This window comes from Battus philenor, unplaced genomic scaffold (assembly GCF_028537555.1).
Source record: "Battus philenor isolate CCGP_79_NKW_IND1 unplaced genomic scaffold, ilBatPhil1.0.hap1 SCAF_5, whole genome shotgun sequence".
Classification (NCBI taxonomy): Eukaryota; Metazoa; Arthropoda; class Insecta; order Lepidoptera; family Papilionidae; genus Battus; species Battus philenor.
The window spans coordinates 790322-809487 of record NW_027181715.1 but is presented as its reverse complement, the minus strand read 5'-3'; the positions used below and the strand labels follow the sequence as shown (position 1 = coordinate 809487).

The window sequence follows — 19166 nt, the reverse complement described above, 5'->3', positions numbered from 1 at the left end:
CATAAAATCAAATAAAATACAATAAACAACTAAAATACAATCATTATCATCATTTGTCACCATTTCAACCGCAAGACGGCCACTGCTGATCATAGGCAATGTTAGAGACCTTCCAATAAGACCGGTTGGAAGCGATCAGTATCCAGCGTCTACTGACGACCTTAATACAATTCATCATAAGGGTATCGTTAAAGGGACTCGAATAATGTCCATATTTTCAACAAATTAAAGGTTGTCTCATAGTCCACAAATGCTATGTGTATCTACACAAACAGTAAATTATACTTCTCGGTCTTCCTGCCAAAGCGCGTGGATGTGGTCTATTGTACTATAGCCTTCTCGGAAACATGTTCATGTTGAAGAACCTTATCTGTTTTCCATGTTTTTTGTTTACTAGATTCAGCAAGCTTATATAGGATTGACATTGATAGCGTTTTTGTGAATTGATTTGTGAAAAGAAATTGTGAACTGTGATGAACGCTATCAATGTCAATCCTATATAAGCTTGCTGAACACAGTTCACAATTTCAATTAAAAAATTATTTCAATAATTATCTAGGTTTTGAGGGAAATATAATGGATATTATAATAGTAAGTTAATGTGTAATATTTATAATTTAAATCTATATTACAAATAATTAATCAGCAACGTTTTAGGGCGCGGATCATAGTCAACTAAAATGTAACTGTTAAAAAAAGTTGATTTCAGATATATTTTTCTACTAAAACAGTTAAGTGTGATGAGGAATTGACTCATAAACTTTAAACTAGAAGTAATCAGAAGTTGTTAACCACTAATCTGTATTAGACAAAAAGTGTAAAATACCAAATTTTGACACCACATACTTCCAATTAAATATAAAACACCATATAACATTTAGAAAGTCTTTAATACACTGTGATAGAAGACATTAACAAGTATTATCACAAGAATAAAATAATTTAAAAAAATACTCTCTACACATTGAATACACATATAAGAAATAGTAAGACATTTATAGAGATTGTTCAATCTTCTCTAAGTATTCAGTGCATTTGTTTCTGTAGAATGTGTTATTATAGAAGACAATCATGCTGAAGAAGTCCTCCTTATTAGTCACTTGAACTGGTAGGCAATTTAAAACATCCTTCTTGTCATCCTTGCGGACTTTGTTGCACTCTTCATCGATGAGTTGCATATATTTTAAAGAAGATTTATCAATTAATTTACTTAAAATTATACTTCCAGATGAAGTAAGCCCAATCTTTTCAAAACATGCCCTTGATAAAATATAGAGTATGCTAACATTGAAATGTGTCAATGTGTTAAAATTCTGCAATAGAATTGATTCACCCTCTAAAAGCTCTTGGAGCCCATTAAGTAAAATTTTAAAACAATTTTTCTCATGTACATTATAAGAATCCCTGTACTGAAACTCTGGTAAGGAAATAATTTTAGATGGTTCAGGCCCTAAAAGACTTGGGTCAATCTTTAGTTTAGCTGGTCTGTACAGAATGATGTCTTTGAATTCTTCCTCAGCCAAAATCTGTTGATAAAGTTTAAAAATTGGAACAAAGATAAACTTTGAACTGTTTACCTTTTGTAAAGGTCTCCCGTAGGTAAACACCAGATCTATCTTAGAGGATTGCTCATTGATCATCCATTTGACTGGCTCATTTATGAGGATCATTGGATTTGAAAGCATCTCAGCTTGCAGGAAGGAATTCAAATTTTTGAGTTTTTCCTTGAGCGACATCTTGGTATATAACTGCCTCTCAGTGTAGGAACCTCTATGATAACGAGGATTTGTATTTATTTTATTCTCTTCATGTAGAGCCCCCTTTAAAATCTCCAGTTCATTGTCAATTGGTTTGATATCATATTTCCAAATGAACTCTGAAGCCACTAAGGCTCTGATCTTTTTTATATCCCTGTGCAATGCAATGTTCTTCTGCATAAGATATGCTTGAAGATTACTGTTTATAACTTGGCACTGTATAGAACAGAAGTAGTAAGCACATTCCTCAATCTGCTTAAGGAAAGAATCTGGTATTTTTTCAAGTGGAAACAGTGATTTGTTTGAGTAAAGTTCTGTACCAAATGCTGATTGAAAAATGGGTATATAGGGTGTCAAATTTACATCTTTGTATTGCAGGCAGATGGCATATACCTCTGAATTTCCCTGACGAGACGTTATCGGTTTATAGATGTTTATTTCTTTAAACAAGTGATTAATAAGATACAAAAGATTCACTGTTGAATGTTCAAATATAGTAAATAGTTTAAATATGAGTGTCCCGCCTGAAACAATTAACAATGTATTTGTAACTTTAGATAATAGTAAAGATTGTTATGATTGAAACTAACAGAATAACTGATACTAAACCAGGGCTCAGTGCTTGCAGAGCAGTGATGATCTCACAATAGTGGAGGGGTGATGTGACTTCTTCTTGAGCATCTGGTTTCTGAAGGCAGTCTATAGACCCATCCGCCGTCACAAGTAACACCTAAAAGTTAGTAAAATAGGTGAAAATAGATATTTAGTTACTGCAAAACTGGTCATTGTGAGGATCTCCGAATGAGGCCTATGCCTATGCCTTTCAGTGGGTGTCTTTCAGCCGACACAATGATGATTCTGAATAAATTAATGATGATCCTAAATAGTGTCACAAATTTGAAAGCAAAACAACAATTTGAAGAATTATGTGTATAATCTGATTAGTTATTTACAAAGTTTACAATGATAACTAAATAATTTAAATGCTAGCTTTAAAAATTTGGGGTGTGCACATTTTACCAGAGGGCCCAGTTGAGAGTTATGAGGTACAGAACTCCCCATAAATTGAGTTTGATTGTACCATAAAAATTACTTTGAAAAAACTATTCTAAGTAAAACAACTAACCTTGCCCAAGGCCTTAGCTTTTTTCACTATAGCTTGAGAATTTTCCCAGTCCATCAGGTTGCCAGTGTTATCCACCCCAAAATCCCAGTTGTCTAAAGTGTGGAACATGAAACGATCATCGCTGATCATATTTGAAGGAGAATTACCTTCATAGTAAGGATTCAATGTATTTGCAACCCATTTCCACTGAAAAATTTCAATATTGTTAATCATTGCAAGGAAAATAATGTAACCTAATGTAGAAGAATATGCCTTACATCAATGGGTTCATGGTGCAGCTTGAGATAATGATTCAGTGAAGTAATAAAAGCTCCAGGAGCTTCACACAAATGCAATGAAACCATTTTCTTTTCAGCAACTGCCTCTGATGGCACAATATTGTATGTTGAAGCACATTCATAGAACTTTGTCCAAGCTTGTGTGAGAAATTCTGGATTCACCAAACATCTGATTTTCCAGCACACTTCACCAGCCGGGTTTCGACGCCGGGTGTGGCTGCTCCATTCCTCAATGCTGAAGTCATTTAATTGACTTTTATGAAAATTCAGACGACTTTTCATATATTCCAATCCCTTGACCTTCCACGGCGAAGCGGTAAACCAGTCTTTGGCAGCCGGCAGGGCCCATTCGGCGTTGAAGCGAAATTGGAATTTTTTATTAAACAAATCATTCAGTTCATCTTCAAATTCGTCACCCCTGTAAAGTTTCTGTCTGGACTGCGTGAAAAAATTTTCACCCGAGGGAAACATATTTAAGAAAATTGAGCACACCGTTTTAGAAATCAATACGCATAAAAGCGAAACAGTTTGAGAACATTATCCGAAGATTTTAAACATACATTATATACAAAATATCTTTTATTATAATCACTTTAAATGTTGTAAAAGAAGACTATAACATCATCGCTTTACATAGTTGTTAGTTTTTTAGATATCAATTAAATGAGTCTTAATGTTTACAAAAGAAAAATGAAGAATGTCAAACTTTCGTGTTGACATGCAATATCAATACTTTGAAGCAATCGGATGCACGACTCGGTAATTATACGATTTATTTTAAAAATAACTCCAGGTATTTAATAAATACTGATTTATTTATCTATTAAATTAAAAACTTATATTTTGATGTGCATACTAAATAGATAAATATCATCAATCTATATCAATAAATATCAACTTTATGAAAATGGAATGAACTTTATGACCTTTTGGAAAGGGATTCTTCCTAGAGCCGGTAAGTCTTGAGGTAGTAACAACACGAAGTCCGAAATAAAAGTGTATATATTTACTTTCCATATTCGATTCGTGCTGGACGCTGATAGCCGTTCTGGATTTTACATCTTCTTCAGACTCAGGACTCGCGGATCCGTAATCCACGACCTAATAAATTAAAAAAAAGTCAACGTGAATTGCTTCGTTTGACTAATTGTCATCTACTCGGTTTTCGGAGAAAGTTCTGATACTTTTTTCCGAAGACTTTTAGCTGAATCGATATCGGAATTGGCAGAGGAACGGTTTAGGTCGCCGGCAAGTATAGCACTACGTCGCACACGGATACGAAGGATTTTCATTTGAAAACTGATTCAGTTGTCGTTCGCGCGAAGTGAGACTTGAGCGGGCAAGATGAACGTATATACATTCGAGCTTCGTCCGTATTTATACAGATGTGTTTGAACATATTTATTTCTATTAAATTCCCCTTTTCGATACGCCGCTGACGATATTAGGCGCCAAGAAACTTAAGTTTAGAGAACTTTAAGAGATGTTATCTATCCTGACTGAAGACTAGAAAGACTGTCGTGTGTAGTAAACCACATGACTGTTCCAGAGAGAGCCTTCGCGACGCCTTCTGCAAGACATCTATCAGTCAGGTTCAGGTACAGTCTTTTAAACGTAACTTCTCCACCTGCACACACACAAGGTGAAACACTTGAGGAGTGAGTCTTTCTAGTGCATTGCTATGAGTTTAAAAACAGAAGTAGTTTTCTTTTTATAAATGGGAAGCAATTTTTTATTGTTATATTATCATCAGCATTTTATACAGTATTACTCAAGATGCAAAAAGGTAATAAATTTTGTTCTTTGTTGGCTTATTGTCATTGTTTTAATTAATGTCTACTTTATTCATTATGGGTGACTTAAACTAGATTCAAAAAATTGTAACCAATTAAAAATACTTGTTTGGTAACGTAAATTTTTAATTAAAAATTTTTGGTTAAAAATAGAGAACCCAAGGAGCACAAAGAGGTTCCCTATTCTAATTGAAGTAAACGACTTGTGTGAAGTAAACCATGACTAGTCCATACAGGACGCTATTTCAGAATGCTTTAGTTGATGTTGTTTCTCTAGATGTTTTTCCTGTTAGTCCGAAGCTTTTACAACCTTATTAGAACTAGTTCACGGAACGGAAGCGTCCGTGAACTTGTAAGAAATTTTACTAAGTAGTCGTACTCCAGTTGCCAGATCACGCTCGCACGAAGGTCGTTTTAATTCTACACGTGTAAGTATATGGTGAAATGTGTGTGTCGCTTGGGATGGCAGCGGATCACCTACTCTGTTCGCGGCTATGGAGTAAGAGACTGCTCTCGGAAACGAATCGTACGGTGCTTGTGTTGAGAGAATCACATGTATATTTATACACCTGCGGGACTAAAACCACGATAGGTTCATGAGTGACGCGGCGTATGAGTGGCTCATTGTGGTGGCTTTAAATTAAGTACAGATACTTTAGTCGATACCCGAAGTCAGTCGTCGTTCAACAAGACGATTATTTAATTTTCGCTCAAAGTGTTTTGTCGATCGGCCAATCACCAGAAGCATAAAGTACCAGCTTGTTTAATGATAAATTCCAAAATGCTCTTGTAGCTACTTTCTTTAATTTATTTACCACCGTGTCGTCCACTGTTTTGCATTTAAGAAAAAAATTCTTTTTTCCGTATTGCAATTAAATTATTCTAGAACATCATATTATATCTATGCATTAATTAAAATTACTTAAGTTAAAACCAACTTATGTTCTTAAAACACATTTATTTATACTTCTATTTAAATCTAAATAATATTTATTTTCTTATTACGCTGCTTTAGATTTTGGGGAGATGGCTGAAAATGACATTGTTAGAGCCAATAAGAAAAATGTTAGTGTCAATAAAAAAGTATAATGTTTGGAACTGCCAAGGTTGCAAACAGGAATCGTTTACGAATATTGAAAGTCTAGCTACTTTAAAATAATATTTATAAAATTTATACAGAACAGACGGAATCGGACTAAAGAAATACTGACGACGACTTTCTAAAATTGCTGCGACCTATTCATGAAGAAATTAACAATATTAGTGACTTTCTGACTGTTGACTCGACAATACGTAAACCGTTACTATCACCGACTGAAATGAATTACAGCAACCAAAACATACGCAATGAAGAACGAAAGGAGGAAAAACCCCCACATTCCAGAATATTTGTTGTATGTAGCAAGCAGACTAGAGAAGAAGATCTCAGGCCTCCTTTCGAACAGTTTGGCATTATTGAAGACATATTCATACCTAGGGACCGCAACACTGGTGAATCCAAAGGCGTAGCCTACATAAAATATAGTAAAACGTCAGCTGCAGCAATGGCTATACAAGAAATGCATCATAAAACTTTAAAAAATGACACGAAACCTCTTAAAGTTATGGTAGCTATTAATCGAAATGATTCTCACAGTAGTAGTGAAGACAGGTATACGCGTCTTTTCATAAAAGTACATAAAGAGGCAAGAGAAAATGAAATAAGGGATCATTTTGTAGCTTTTGGCCCTGTAGAGTCTGTGCGTCTGCAGAAGGATAAATTGACAGAAGCTAATAAGGGGTTTGCATATGTTCAATATGGTAAGTTTTTAGATGCAGCCAAAGCATTTGAAGAATGTGACAGGAAGTACAGGCCCATGTTTGCAATACCAAAAGAAGAATTAAAAAGGAGTAGGAACAGTTTGGAGACTGATAGTTTTCATTCAAGTAACCACAGTATTTTTTGTAGAGATTCAGACCGGTTCCATGTAAAAGATGAATTAAATGGTATGATAGTGTCGAAACCCCAGGGTTTTACCAGAGTTACTGTCAAGTGCTACCCTCAAGTGCCACAACGCTTCATTGAGCAATTGTTTAACATTGTACCAGGCATGAAGCAGTGTCAGTATTCCCTAGATACATATCAAGGCATTTCTAAAGCAGTCATCACTTATGAAGATGAAAAAGCTGCAGCATTTGCTGTTGAAAGACTAAACAATTATGAATTCCCATCAGGGGAAACACTGACAGTTAGGCCTGACAAAAATCCTTTAAATAAAGCAGCTACTGAACTAAGCAACATTGTTAATAATTTTAAAAGTGCTATTGATGCTGGCAACCCTGATCTGATGCAATTGGCTGATGCTTTTGCACAAGCATCCACATTAATTAAAGTTGCAACTTGTAGGCCAGAAGCCCATGTTGACCAAGAAGAAGACCTTGGTTATTGCAATATTCCACTTCCTCCTCCAAAACCCTTAGCCAAGAGCAACAGCAGAGTATTACAAAGATGTTTTATAGTTTGTAAGCCACAGCCTCCACCCATCTCTGCATTAAAGGATGTGTTTTGTAGATTTGGAGACCTGATCCATGTTTCAACTTTTCCCAATAAAATATTTGGCTTTGCAAAATATGCTTCCATAAAATCAGCACAGGATGCTATTAAAATTTTAAATGGGGCAATAGTTTGTGGGGTACGTTTAAAAGTGATGGAAGCTGATGAAAGGCCTCCCAGGAGTGACGATGAAAACAAATTAAATGACGATGAACAAGTCGATAATGCTGACAGTAATGTGGACAGAAAAAGAATGAGACTTGTAGACAGTTTGGACTGAAATATGACCAGTTAATTGATAAGGAATTACTGATTTTAAGTACAGATGTCATAATAAGAATTTAATTTATACATATATGAAAAAAAATATCTATTACCTGGTTTTGCTTAATATATTTTTCAAATATTAAAATTCATTTTCATATCAAATTAATCACGTAATTTATTTTGGACCTGAAAGTTATATAGCAGGGGTGGCCAAACAGCAGCTCTTTAAAGATTATTTTTAGCTCTGATTGATTGTCAGATTATTTCTATATTTAAATTTATATTGCTTATGCAATCTCCTAGGAAATCCAAAAAAATTACCAAAATCAAAACACTGATCATAACTAACTGGCATCCTAAGTATTATTAGGAATGCTGTCATATATGTGTGCCATTATATCCAACATTAATGCACATGTTTTTATTTTTTTAAATAATACTTTTTAAAAATGTATTCTATTGCAGTTCACAAAAAATTTCAAATTTGGAAAAATGGCTAGCACTATCGAAGAGCGTAGCCACCCCTGTATTTATTTACAATTATTTATTATTTTAAAATTAATGCTACATTTGAACATTTATGTAATTACTGATTTAATACTCAGGAACACATAATCTATAATTATTTAGCAGACTTCAATTAAGAATATATATACATATAGACACTGTTCATGGACTGGAAGTTTTCTTAATGATTTTAAAAATTAAATTTTTTGAGTAAAATGTTCTTTAACATTTGAAAGAGAGTAAATATGGTGCTCTTTCATCATCACATTTTAAAAGAAGGTTGAATGTACTTGGTATCTTTCTTTGAAAAGATTTGCAAGGTTAAGAAGGAATCAAAATGAGGGCCAAGGAACTCATCACCACCATCCATGATCTATCTTTATATCATTATTACTAATCAATGAGACCATTAATACATTATTTGTCACTGACTCTGTCGCGCAAAATACTAGAAGTTATTAAGTTCATCATTGTCATGTCAACCAACAGACGCCCACTGCAAGGCATAGGCCTCCCCATAGATCGCCACGAAAATTAATCTTGCCCTGCCCGTATCCGGCAACTTCCTTCGGCTTAGACTAAGTTATTGGTTCACCTAGGGGGGGGGGGGGGGGGTTCTAACCACGCCGCGTTCACCGACTCATGGTCACAGCTCTAGAATCTTTTCTAAACAACGTCCATTTTGGTTGCATGAGCGTTGTACCCTGCCCACTGCCCCTCTAGACCAATTCTTCAAGTAACATCAGTGACCTTGGTACTAATGTGGGCCTCCTCATTTCTAATTCGTTCTCGCAGCCAAACTCCGAGTCCGAGCACATCATAAATGACTAAGTCTCAGTTCATAACTTATGATATTACTATAAATTATTATTGACTATCATAGATTATTTGTTTTAAATTATTTTATGTTATGGATCATGAATCTAGTTTAGCATTCATTACTATTGTTAGTAGGAGATGTACATCTTATTCTACGAGTGGGTGCTGCATGTGTGATTTGTGGTTCAAATTTTTCAGGTACTGCGTCAAAAATGGCTACAGTATAAAGTAAAAAAAATATCTAAATTTATTATTATAATGTTTATTAAATTACAATAAGTATTATAAATATTCACTTACAAATGTGAGATCACAAGCATTAAACATCAATTAATTGTTGCAATACTGTGGTACATTAATTACAATATTATACAAAGTATATATTTCAAAATTCCCTTACCTATTGGTCTATTTTTTGAGAAATATATAAAGATAAAATTACAATTCAAAAATTTAGAATAAATAGTTTTAATTTTTAGAGAGAAAAGGTGTTATTTCACAATTATGGTTACTATACACAGAGAAACTTCTAACCACTAGAGTTAGTGGGGAAAATCTATAGAAATTTATGGATATTTAAAGCTACTATATATCAGATGTTGCTAATATTATACTTCTATGGTTATAATGTTGAAATACATGCAAAATTTAAAATCATCATCATCATCATATTAAAATGTTATACACTTAATTTGTATTAATTTTATTCTACAATGAATACTATTAAATTACAATTACATCTCCATATACATCTGTGCCATGTATTTAAAATGAACGAATGTAAAATGAAGTTACAGAAATGAATGAATGAGAAAATTAAGACTTTAAAGTGAATGATGATAGGCCTAATGTGATCTGTCTGAAAGCCAATTGAGAATGGATTGAAATCGACATGTAGTGACCAGCTATCTCATATATCAAATAATTCTATCAAATAAGTCAGCAGTAAGTATAATCTGGTTGGTTCCAGATAATTGTTGAACACTGTTATGATACATGATAAAAATTATAGTTCTATAACAATGAATCCATCTCTTGTGTAGTCCTGTTCTGTTCTTGGCATTCCAAATTATTCACTCGGATATTTTTTATTTCTTATTGTTTGCTTTTCAGCAAATATGAAACTTCATTAATGCCCATCAGCAATTTATTGATAATATTATCATAATACAAAGCATTGCCTTCCTCTCCATTTTGCATCTGTTTATTGTTACATTCACTAAATGTTGTCTTTGTTTGGACCATCTGTAAAAGCATTAAAAATATTATAGTACAGTTTATCCTCCCTGCTAAAAATATTTGTAACTACAATGAAGCAGCATTCAATACTATGTTTATCAACTATGCAGAGGTAAGACCCTTGGAACCATCTGCAAGATTTCATAATTGCTCAGAATTTTAGGGAACCAAACCAGCAACTTTGAATAAGCATGATATATTATTTATCCTTGTTTAATTATGTGTATGATGAAGATAATTTTTGACTTATTAGTTCGTCACCTAAGCAGTATAAACAAAAAATTACTTTAATTATTTATATGACTATTATGAACGTAGTTAATAATTCTCGATAATAGTACAATTTATACCACAATTATATTATATTTTGTTATTATAAATTATAGTCAATTTTTTTAATAATACCTGAATAAACAAATTGACATCTTGACATAGTTGCGCCAACTTCTGCTCCAATTCTGAATTTCGGTTGTTTCCTTGATCCTTGTTCAGTTTCACGTTGGCCAAACGTTTACTAAGTTGATCGAAACTCGTGGCATACATTGTTAAATCCAAGTTTTCGAATTCCATTCGCTTATTACTTACTGGATGTGTTGTAACATTTTTACGGAGATTTTCAGCGTAACTTTTCATAGTGGCTATCAAACTATCCAGATCCTCAAAAGAGTTTTCCGCAATATTTGGCATATCCGAAAGTAGTAAATTCGGTACGCTCGCTTCTAAAATATTAGAAATGTCTTCTGGATTTTCTTTAGTAGCAACTTGTATATTTTGATTGTTTTGTTGGGCATTGTTAAAAATAGACGCTGTATCAAACATGGTTTTGATATCTTTCATAATCTTCTGCGATTCAGCGAGCTCACTATCTAAAACTTCTGTCATCGTTTGAAGTTCATTTAACTTTACCATGGATGGAAGAAATTGGGCGAGAGCCAGAGCATACTCTTTGTGATTATAACTCATTTTGTCAAGCTAACTGCTGGACAACACGTGAGACGATCAACTGTAAACAAAACGTTTTTCACGTTCTCTTATCGATCGTCCGAACAGCGATTTCTATATGACAGTACCTACTGTGTACTTATAGTGCTATCTATGGATGTTTTAATCATAACTTTAAGATTGCTATGGGTTGTGTTTGTAGCCCTTTAAATTGTTGGAACAGTGATTAAAGTTCATGATTTAATTCAAAAGCTAAATAATTAATACTTTATACAAAAATTGGTTGCACCTTAGGAAGGCACTGTGTAATATTTAAAAATATATTTTAAAAATTTCCTACTACATTGTAGAACCTTATATGATATACATAAATATTAATAAAGATATTCTGATTGATAATAATTTATAATGAATTTTAGTAATGCCCTTTGCATAAGTTAATATTTTATATACATTAAGTGTGCATTAATGTATAAATTATCATTGTAATAGATAACAATTAGAAATTCGTTTTACCAAAAAGCCGTAAAGCTATAATTACAGTCTACATAAAATTGTAAAAAATAACAGCAACATTGTTAAGAATTGAATCAAAAGTACCTGACATTTTCTTGACAGTAGTTTAGTGCGAATTTTGTGGTTATTTAAAAAAAACATCGCTTTGGTTAAAATTTTTAGGTTACACCAAAATATTGAAATTTAATAAATAACTACGAATTTTCTAGTACTATTCTGTATTTCTGTTTATGAAAGAATAGAAAATGGTGCGAAATCTAAAATTTCATGAGCAGAAGCTGCTTAAAAAAGTCGACTTTTTATTATGGAAGGTCGACAATAATTTGAATGAAATAAAAGTGATGAAAAAGTATTATGTTCAGAAACGCGAAGATTACACCCGGTTAGTATATTTTTTTAGCGGATTTAACCATTAAAATCTTGTACACATACAAACGAAAACATGTGTACACAGTGTCACTTTTATTATCTCAAATACATCATGACACAAAATAAGGTACCTTTTTTAGATACTGTTATTTCTTATAAATACTTTGTTTGTTTTAGTTATAATAAGCTCTCCAGAGATATCAGAAGCATTGCATCAAAAATAGTTAATTTAGACCCAGAATCAAATTTCAGAGTTAGCTCTAGTGCTCGTTTATTAGAAAAATTATACCAAATGGGACTTATACCCACCCGTTGGGATCTAGCTCTCGCATCAAATGTATCAGCCAGTTCTTTTTGTCGACGTAGACTTCCAGTGGTAATGGTCCGAAGTAAGTATTGTAACACAACCCCCTATTTACATTACAAACTAATGCAAAGTAGCCCTTAAACTACAAAATTGCTTAAAATCCTAGCATACAATATGCTTTTTTTTCAATAGAAAAAACAAAATATATTTTTTTAAAAAACAACAAAATCTTTAAAATAAATTCTCGACATATAATAATATTTTTTGGATTTTAGATAAAATGTCAGAAAACTTAAAAGAAGCCACAAAATTAGTGGAACAGGGCCATGTGAGGGTAGGCACAGAAGTGATTAAAAATCCATCATTCCTAGTCACCAGAGCACTTGAAGATTTTGTTACATGGGTGGACAGTTCAGCCATTAAGAGGCATATTATGGAATACAATGAGATGGTATGTAAATTTTACATATTTCAACGTTTTTGGCTTAAAAAGCTGCTATTTGTATGCAACACGGTGTGAATGATATACAAGATGATTTATTATAGGTGTTAAAGCTTTGAAAAGGTTTGAAGGGTTTTACGCCTTTTCCAAATCACTCTGAATTAAGTGATCACCTTTGCAATATGTCACATTAATTATTTTTTTCTTTTAAAATGCAACAGGCCAATAACTTCAGGTTGTATGAAATCCGTGAGACAGTATAAATACGATCCGTGAGACAGTAGAAACCAAAGATTTTTTAATTAGTAAGAGATTCACCCCTTTTAGACCTATAACTACTATATATGTAGATATATCTTGAGCAGTGGTAGCCCAGCAGTAGCAGACTGAGACTTACTATTGTAGATTGTGGGTGTGATTCCCAGGACACAGTCTTGTATTTAATTCACACTTTGTGCGTTAAGTATATAGGATTGTCATTGCTCATAAACAAGATTTCAAAGCATGGGCAGCAGCATCTTCAGTGTACCTAACTGTATCACCAATCTGCCTTCCAAATGTCTTGATTGTGATTTATCCCTCTATAGATATCTTTGGGAGAGGCCCATGCCTTGCAGTGGTCATGAGACCTATAACCAATAATATTGTATAATGTGTACAACATTACCAGTGTGGACAAAAAGTGAAGGCAGACAATTGTGAAAATTGGTATAATTCTGAAACAATGAATCCCAAAACTAAGTTATGATTTTGTATTACAGTACAACTTAACTCTGTTTACCATAAAAATATGCTGAGATTGTGTGGTTTTAAATATTTTTTTATTGTTTCAGAGAGATGATTATGAGTTTGTTTAAGTATAAATAAATATAAATTAATGATTGTGCCCAAGACATTCATTGGCCTGGATCTCCGACATGGATGGCCTGCATCAGATAACCTTACTGCAATTTTGGTGATTCCAAAGCTGATTCTACTCACTTTTGTCAGCCTATATATATATTGTGCAGTAGTGAACTTCGTTATTGTGGTTTACTGTTTAAAAATAAATAAATTTATTGTTGATTCATCAGCCTTTGATTTATGCCTATTCAAAAACATCACAGATAACAAGTAAATAGCAAAGGAACAGTATTTCCAAATAAATTTACTGTGTGCTGAAACTAAATGATATTAACATAAATATTGTTTGTTACATTTTAAGTTTTGAGTTGCAAATTTTACGATTAGCATTTTGTATTTTTTTAACAATATAGTAGGTATTCATTTTTTAATGGTGATATTGTTTTATGCTATTATAAAAACATTAAGGTAGGTAAATAATGTATGATTATTATGACAGTGACACTAGTCTTGTCTCAATATTCTGGTTTGCACAACTACGCACGCAACATCACTCCCATTTTGCATCATGGCTAGCTTTAATCCGGCCAACCTTACACTTCAAGAAAGCCCTGCGGACCATTGATATCGCCACAGGTCTCGTGGAGGCCCTGTATCTTTTTACATGCTGGGTTACTATCACATACTCATCCTTGTGGGGGTGGAGTCCTGGAAATGTGCTGCACAACAATTATATATGTTAAAATTTGTTTCTTACAACATAGTACAAAATGTTTGCCTATTGTAGTTCACAGCCTTGGCCATAATTGTTAGCTTATGTTATTTAAATGTTAAAGAATGAAAAAAATATATTGAACATCTCTCAAATAGGCAGAAAAAACTTTTTAATTATATAAAAACAAAAGGTTTTTTCTGTTGGGGCCGCGGGTATATGAATATTCATCAACTTCAAGCTGCCAGAGGAGTAAAGGGATATGTAAATTGATACATAAAACAGACATTTCTTTTTTACAGAGTTGAAATTATTGAAATAAATATATTTACAATTGCATTTATAGTAAAATATTACACACATCATTAGTTATTAAAAATTATTGTTCCTTAAGATTAATGTACTGGTAAATAGTATGTTATGTTACATAGTTTGTACATTTGTTCCCTGATTCTTTTCATTTGACATTTTTAAATATGGCAAGGTTAAACAGATAATTACTTTTTTAAATCATTGGAGACATTTTATCAGACAAAATATGTTTAATAAATATATGTTAATATAAGAATTTGATGAAACAAGTAAGGGGTAATAAAAAACTTGATAAGTGTAATATCACACATGTAAATATATTACAATTCCTCATATACCCTAAGGTATATTAGGGACCAAAAAATAACTTGTTTTGTCGGCCTAGACTGATATTATGGGTAGTATTTTTAGCTCTAGTCCGGTAGCTTTAAAGCCTGAGAAGCTCTGGCTTCTCAGGCTTTTATGAGCTTGAGGAACAGAGGTCCACAAACTATCAAAAATATAGACCAGTTCGTAGCACCAATACATCAAAGTCGTTAGCATGATCTTTATGGAGTATAACTATGGTGAGTTTAGATTAATTATTTAATAGATCATGCTGTGAATGGATGTCAAAAAAATAATGCTAGCCAAAAAAGAGTGGTTTTATCTTTCCTTTTTTGACACCTACCATGATCATAAGAAAGTCATCAATCTATATTTATTTACTAAATATTCTAGTTCTCACAAGTAACAGTTGTTGAGTTTCTTTAAAACTTATGCGCTAACAATTTAGTCAACTATTGAAAGTAGCTTTTGAATTGTGTACCCCCATTTCTTAGACACGCCAACCCATTATGAGTCTCCCTTGAACTCCTGGAAGTTTACTTAGCCAACTTTTGGAACTAAGTTTTTAATGAGACAGTAATCATTGTAAATTTCTACGGCAATGAGCATAGACACAACAGTTCATATAGTCAGTATATCATTTTGATTTCCCCTATTTTCTAATACCAGAGCTATTCTCGTGATGGCGTCTGCCTGGGTCGTAGAAGCTTCAGATATCTTCTTTAAAGCTTCCGCCTGCATCACCATAGCATCTGCAATCCGTGCTGCCGCTCCAGCTCGCTGCTCTTCCGCTTTTGCTCTTATTAATTCTGCATCGGCGCGTTTTTTTTCCACTTCTATCAACCATTTTGGGTATAAACCTGGAAACAATCACCATGATCATTTAGCAGTAGTATATTGTTTAAGAACTGAAATTGTCTATATGTGAGTAATAATTATAAAAGTATTGGCATACTTTGTATAAGCGGCTCATTTGAATTTTGATAAGACTCATCATCAAAATCATCATTCGAATCTGCACTTTCCATACAGTCTTTATCACCATCTGTAACCAATTATACCAACCAATAAGTGTGATTTAGGAATATTCACCATCAATTGATAAAAAAAAAAAATTATATATATACATATAAATTTATATGAATTCTTTATAATTTATTTTTGATAGCTTGAGTATATGGTAAAATCTACATTACTATTATAATATTGCTCTTTCCCCATATCATATTATTATCATGTCATCTGATAGACCCCAATTGCAAAGCGGTAGGTCTCTCAATCATCACAATGAGCAGTCTTGCACTACCTACATCCATCGTCTTCCTTACTCACGCCGCGTCTACCTACTCGTGGTCGCCATTTAAAAACTTTCTGACTCCAAAGGCCGTTGGTGAGCTAAGTGCCCTCACTGCCACTTTAAAGCAATTCTCTAGCTATTTCCGTGCCCTTGATTCTAGTGCGGATCACCTCATTTCTGATTCAAAAATGGTTATTCATGGGAAATATTAACTCACCTAACAATCTGTCACTGGTCTCACTCTGATCATTACAAAACTCACTGAATACATTATCTTGATATGCTTCCAGTTTTACTTCTGGTGGTAAGGTATTCTGAAAATAACAAATATTATTATTGTTATTTGAATGTGTAACTCTACACATTGTCTAGAGCAGAGATGACTAAACTTACCTAGCCTAAGATCAGGTAATCAAAATTTTTATAATCATAATAAGTTTCGTGACTCCTGCAATGATTACATGCAGATTTTTTTATGAGCCAAAGAATATCAAACCATTAATAACAGCTGTGGCAATTAAAGGAACATTTGAATTATATTTGTTTTTGAAAGAGCTATGTGTCAGTGCTGTTGCCACTAAAACTTAGCTTCTCAAAGGTGAAAGTACCACAGACTAGGACTTAGGAGCTATTCATAAAAACATTAGTGGATCCAGCGTGTTTCAAAACACCATTACAAAGTGTTATTCTTATTCATGATCATCAATTCAACCTCTAAAATGCCCTGCTAGACATGAACTTTTATTATAGATTTTCAATAGGTCCTGTTGGAAGTAGCTTGCATCCATAGTTTCCCTGAGACATTAACAAGGTTGTATGTGTTGTTATTATAGCACAAACAATCATTAAAAGCATTTCATATCAACCAATTGATTTGCTTAATAGCAAAATGACGTTTTTGGTAAGGAGTGTATGCAGCAAATGCGTAAAGATATGAGAGAGAGAAAAAGGATTATTTTTTAATTTAAGATGACTAATCAATTTTATAAAAATAATAAACATTCTTATAAAATTGATTTAATTAACTATTTTGTAAAAAGAAACCTAAGTTTTTTTTGAGACAAATAGTAGTTTATAAAAGGTTTGCAAAATATGGTCATTGAAGTAGATGAAATTGAACCATATCCTAGAAATAATTCATATAAAATTTATGTTATGGTTAAAATTATTTTACTTTTGAACTTAGTAATTAACTTACAGAGATATCATCATTGAAGCAATCAATTTTCTTCCGGGTTTTTTTCCTTTCAAAATGGGGACCAAGAATGACCAGAGCTCTCTTCTCCAGTTTAGTCAATGGCCTGATACCTTTCTTTGATATTGAGCCAGATCTCTTTCTTTTGGTTAATATGCTCACTTTATTTTTTAATTTATTTTTGAAATCACTCCAATACTGTAACAGAATATGGTTTTATTATTACAAAGTGTTGGATGCATGGTATTTTAAAATTTAACAGATGTGGGACTTTATTACTTAAGGGACAGATGTGGGAAACATTACATTATTCTAACAGTTCCATAAGTATAAACATTTATTAACTTTGTTGTTTAGGTTACAAATTTACTTAACTGTGTGCATACCTTAGTAAATGAAAAATTGCACTATATACACACATATATATATATATATATATATATATATATATTATGGGAACCAGAAAGTAATATCACTTTATTAAGTTAAATTCACACTACTACATTTTTAACAAGTCACAAGAACATTTTTTTTAATCATCAATATATCTTCGTTAACAACAACCTTTTGCCATCTAGTAAAAATTTCCAATGCTGGAGCTGTAGAAATAATTTGGTTTTCTGTGAAATAAGTAAAATAATATTTTCCAGTCCTAGGACACATTATCACATTAAGGTGGTAAGTGCTAGTACCCATGAAACAAAGAATGACTGTATTTTAGGCCAAATTCATTATTTGTTTTGGTTTGTAGCTGACATCATCATCTTTTGACCAAAACTAAAGCTGGTAGATAATATTTATCAGCCTACCAAAATATGATAACAGAATACCTAAGCTTTGTATTATATTAAAAGCCTTTCTTTTATTATATACCACAACAATTTGATAGACTTCAAGCAGTATTTTTGCTTCTTTTGATAATTAAAAAAATAACTTATTTCCTAATATAACATTAAAGGCTGATATTTTTAAACATATTCAATAAAATATACAATTTTATTACATTTATGTCAATATGGTCAAGGTATTTATGGAATCTAATAAGTTTTGTGAGTAAATAAAATAAAATGATTCAGTCAAGCCAGTCTGTCTTCCATTATTAGTTAATCTATCTTATTTGATAGGACTTTTTGAGATAGTTATTCAAACAAACCTTACTCCATCCATCTGTTGTTTTCTTTGTGCCGGTACGACAGCTATTCAAAACTTTAGTTAGTTCTTCCCAGAGCCGTTTTGATGTGTGTCTCGCTTCTAGTGACCGACAATTCCCAGTAGCGAACTCGATATGCTGTCCCATGAAATCTATTATAGATTTCAATTGTTCAAATGATACGTTTCGTGATCGACCGGTATTTTCAGTCATTGTCTAGCAATCCTTTTATGATTAAGTAAACTTTAGCATCAATAACAATCGAACTTAAAGATGAGAACGCACATTTTTTACTTTGTAATATACTTTTCTTATACACTTACACATTCTTAGAATTTTTATACTTTTGGCAGTATAATTTCGCTAAGTTTTAAAATATTTTCATTGCTAAAAACGATAACTGATATTAAAGCGGCTTTTGACAAGACTAAAAAA

General features: G+C 32.6%; 5 protein-coding genes across 6 annotated transcripts; 2 read left to right on the top strand and 3 right to left on the bottom strand.

Moving 5' to 3' along the window:
* Positions 1-905: 905 nt before the first annotated feature.
* On the bottom strand, positions 906-3825 carry aft (adrift). Its single transcript, XM_068772491.1, has 4 exons — positions 3141-3825; positions 2884-3069; positions 2367-2487; positions 906-2281 (listed from the first exon to the last, which is right to left on the bottom strand). The coding sequence occupies exons 1-4, from the start codon at positions 3630-3632 to the stop codon at positions 996-998; spliced, it is 2085 nt and encodes a 694-aa protein (XP_068628592.1). The 5' UTR covers positions 3633-3825; the 3' UTR covers positions 906-995.
* Positions 3826-6056: 2231 nt separating this feature from the next.
* On the top strand, positions 6057-7861 carry LOC137929635 (RNA-binding protein 45). Its single transcript, XM_068772678.1, has one exon. It carries the CDS (start codon positions 6274-6276, stop codon positions 7765-7767), a length of 1494 nt encoding a protein of 497 aa, XP_068628779.1. The 5' UTR covers positions 6057-6273; the 3' UTR covers positions 7768-7861.
* Positions 7862-9424: 1563 nt separating this feature from the next.
* On the bottom strand, positions 9425-11394 carry LOC137929655 (uncharacterized). The gene is made up of 2 exons (XM_068772703.1): positions 10725-11394; positions 9425-10325 (listed from the first exon to the last, which is right to left on the bottom strand). The coding sequence occupies exons 1-2, from the start codon at positions 11280-11282 to the stop codon at positions 10176-10178; spliced, it is 708 nt and encodes a 235-aa protein (XP_068628804.1). The 5' UTR covers positions 11283-11394; the 3' UTR covers positions 9425-10175.
* A 486-nt stretch (positions 11395-11880) lies between these two features.
* Positions 11881-13947, top strand: LOC137929718 (U3 small nucleolar ribonucleoprotein protein IMP3). Its single transcript, XM_068772785.1, has 4 exons — positions 11881-12159; positions 12324-12535; positions 12729-12904; positions 13729-13947. Exons 1-4 carry the CDS (start codon positions 12023-12025, stop codon positions 13750-13752), a joined length of 549 nt encoding a protein of 182 aa, XP_068628886.1. The 5' UTR covers positions 11881-12022; the 3' UTR covers positions 13753-13947.
* Positions 13948-14903: 956 nt separating this feature from the next.
* On the bottom strand, positions 14904-19142 carry LOC137929700 (uncharacterized). Of its 2 annotated transcripts, XM_068772761.1 has the most exons (5): positions 18735-19142; positions 17585-17779; positions 16604-16700; positions 16045-16134; positions 14904-15949 (listed from the first exon to the last, which is right to left on the bottom strand). In XM_068772761.1, the coding sequence occupies exons 1-5, from the start codon at positions 18942-18944 to the stop codon at positions 15711-15713; spliced, it is 831 nt and encodes a 276-aa protein (XP_068628862.1). In that variant the 5' UTR covers positions 18945-19142; the 3' UTR covers positions 14904-15710. The 2 variants fall into 2 exon arrangements, with proteins under 2 accessions (XP_068628862.1, XP_068628863.1); XM_068772762.1 differs by lacking the exon at positions 16045-16134.
* Between the last annotated feature and the right edge of the window lie 24 nt (positions 19143-19166).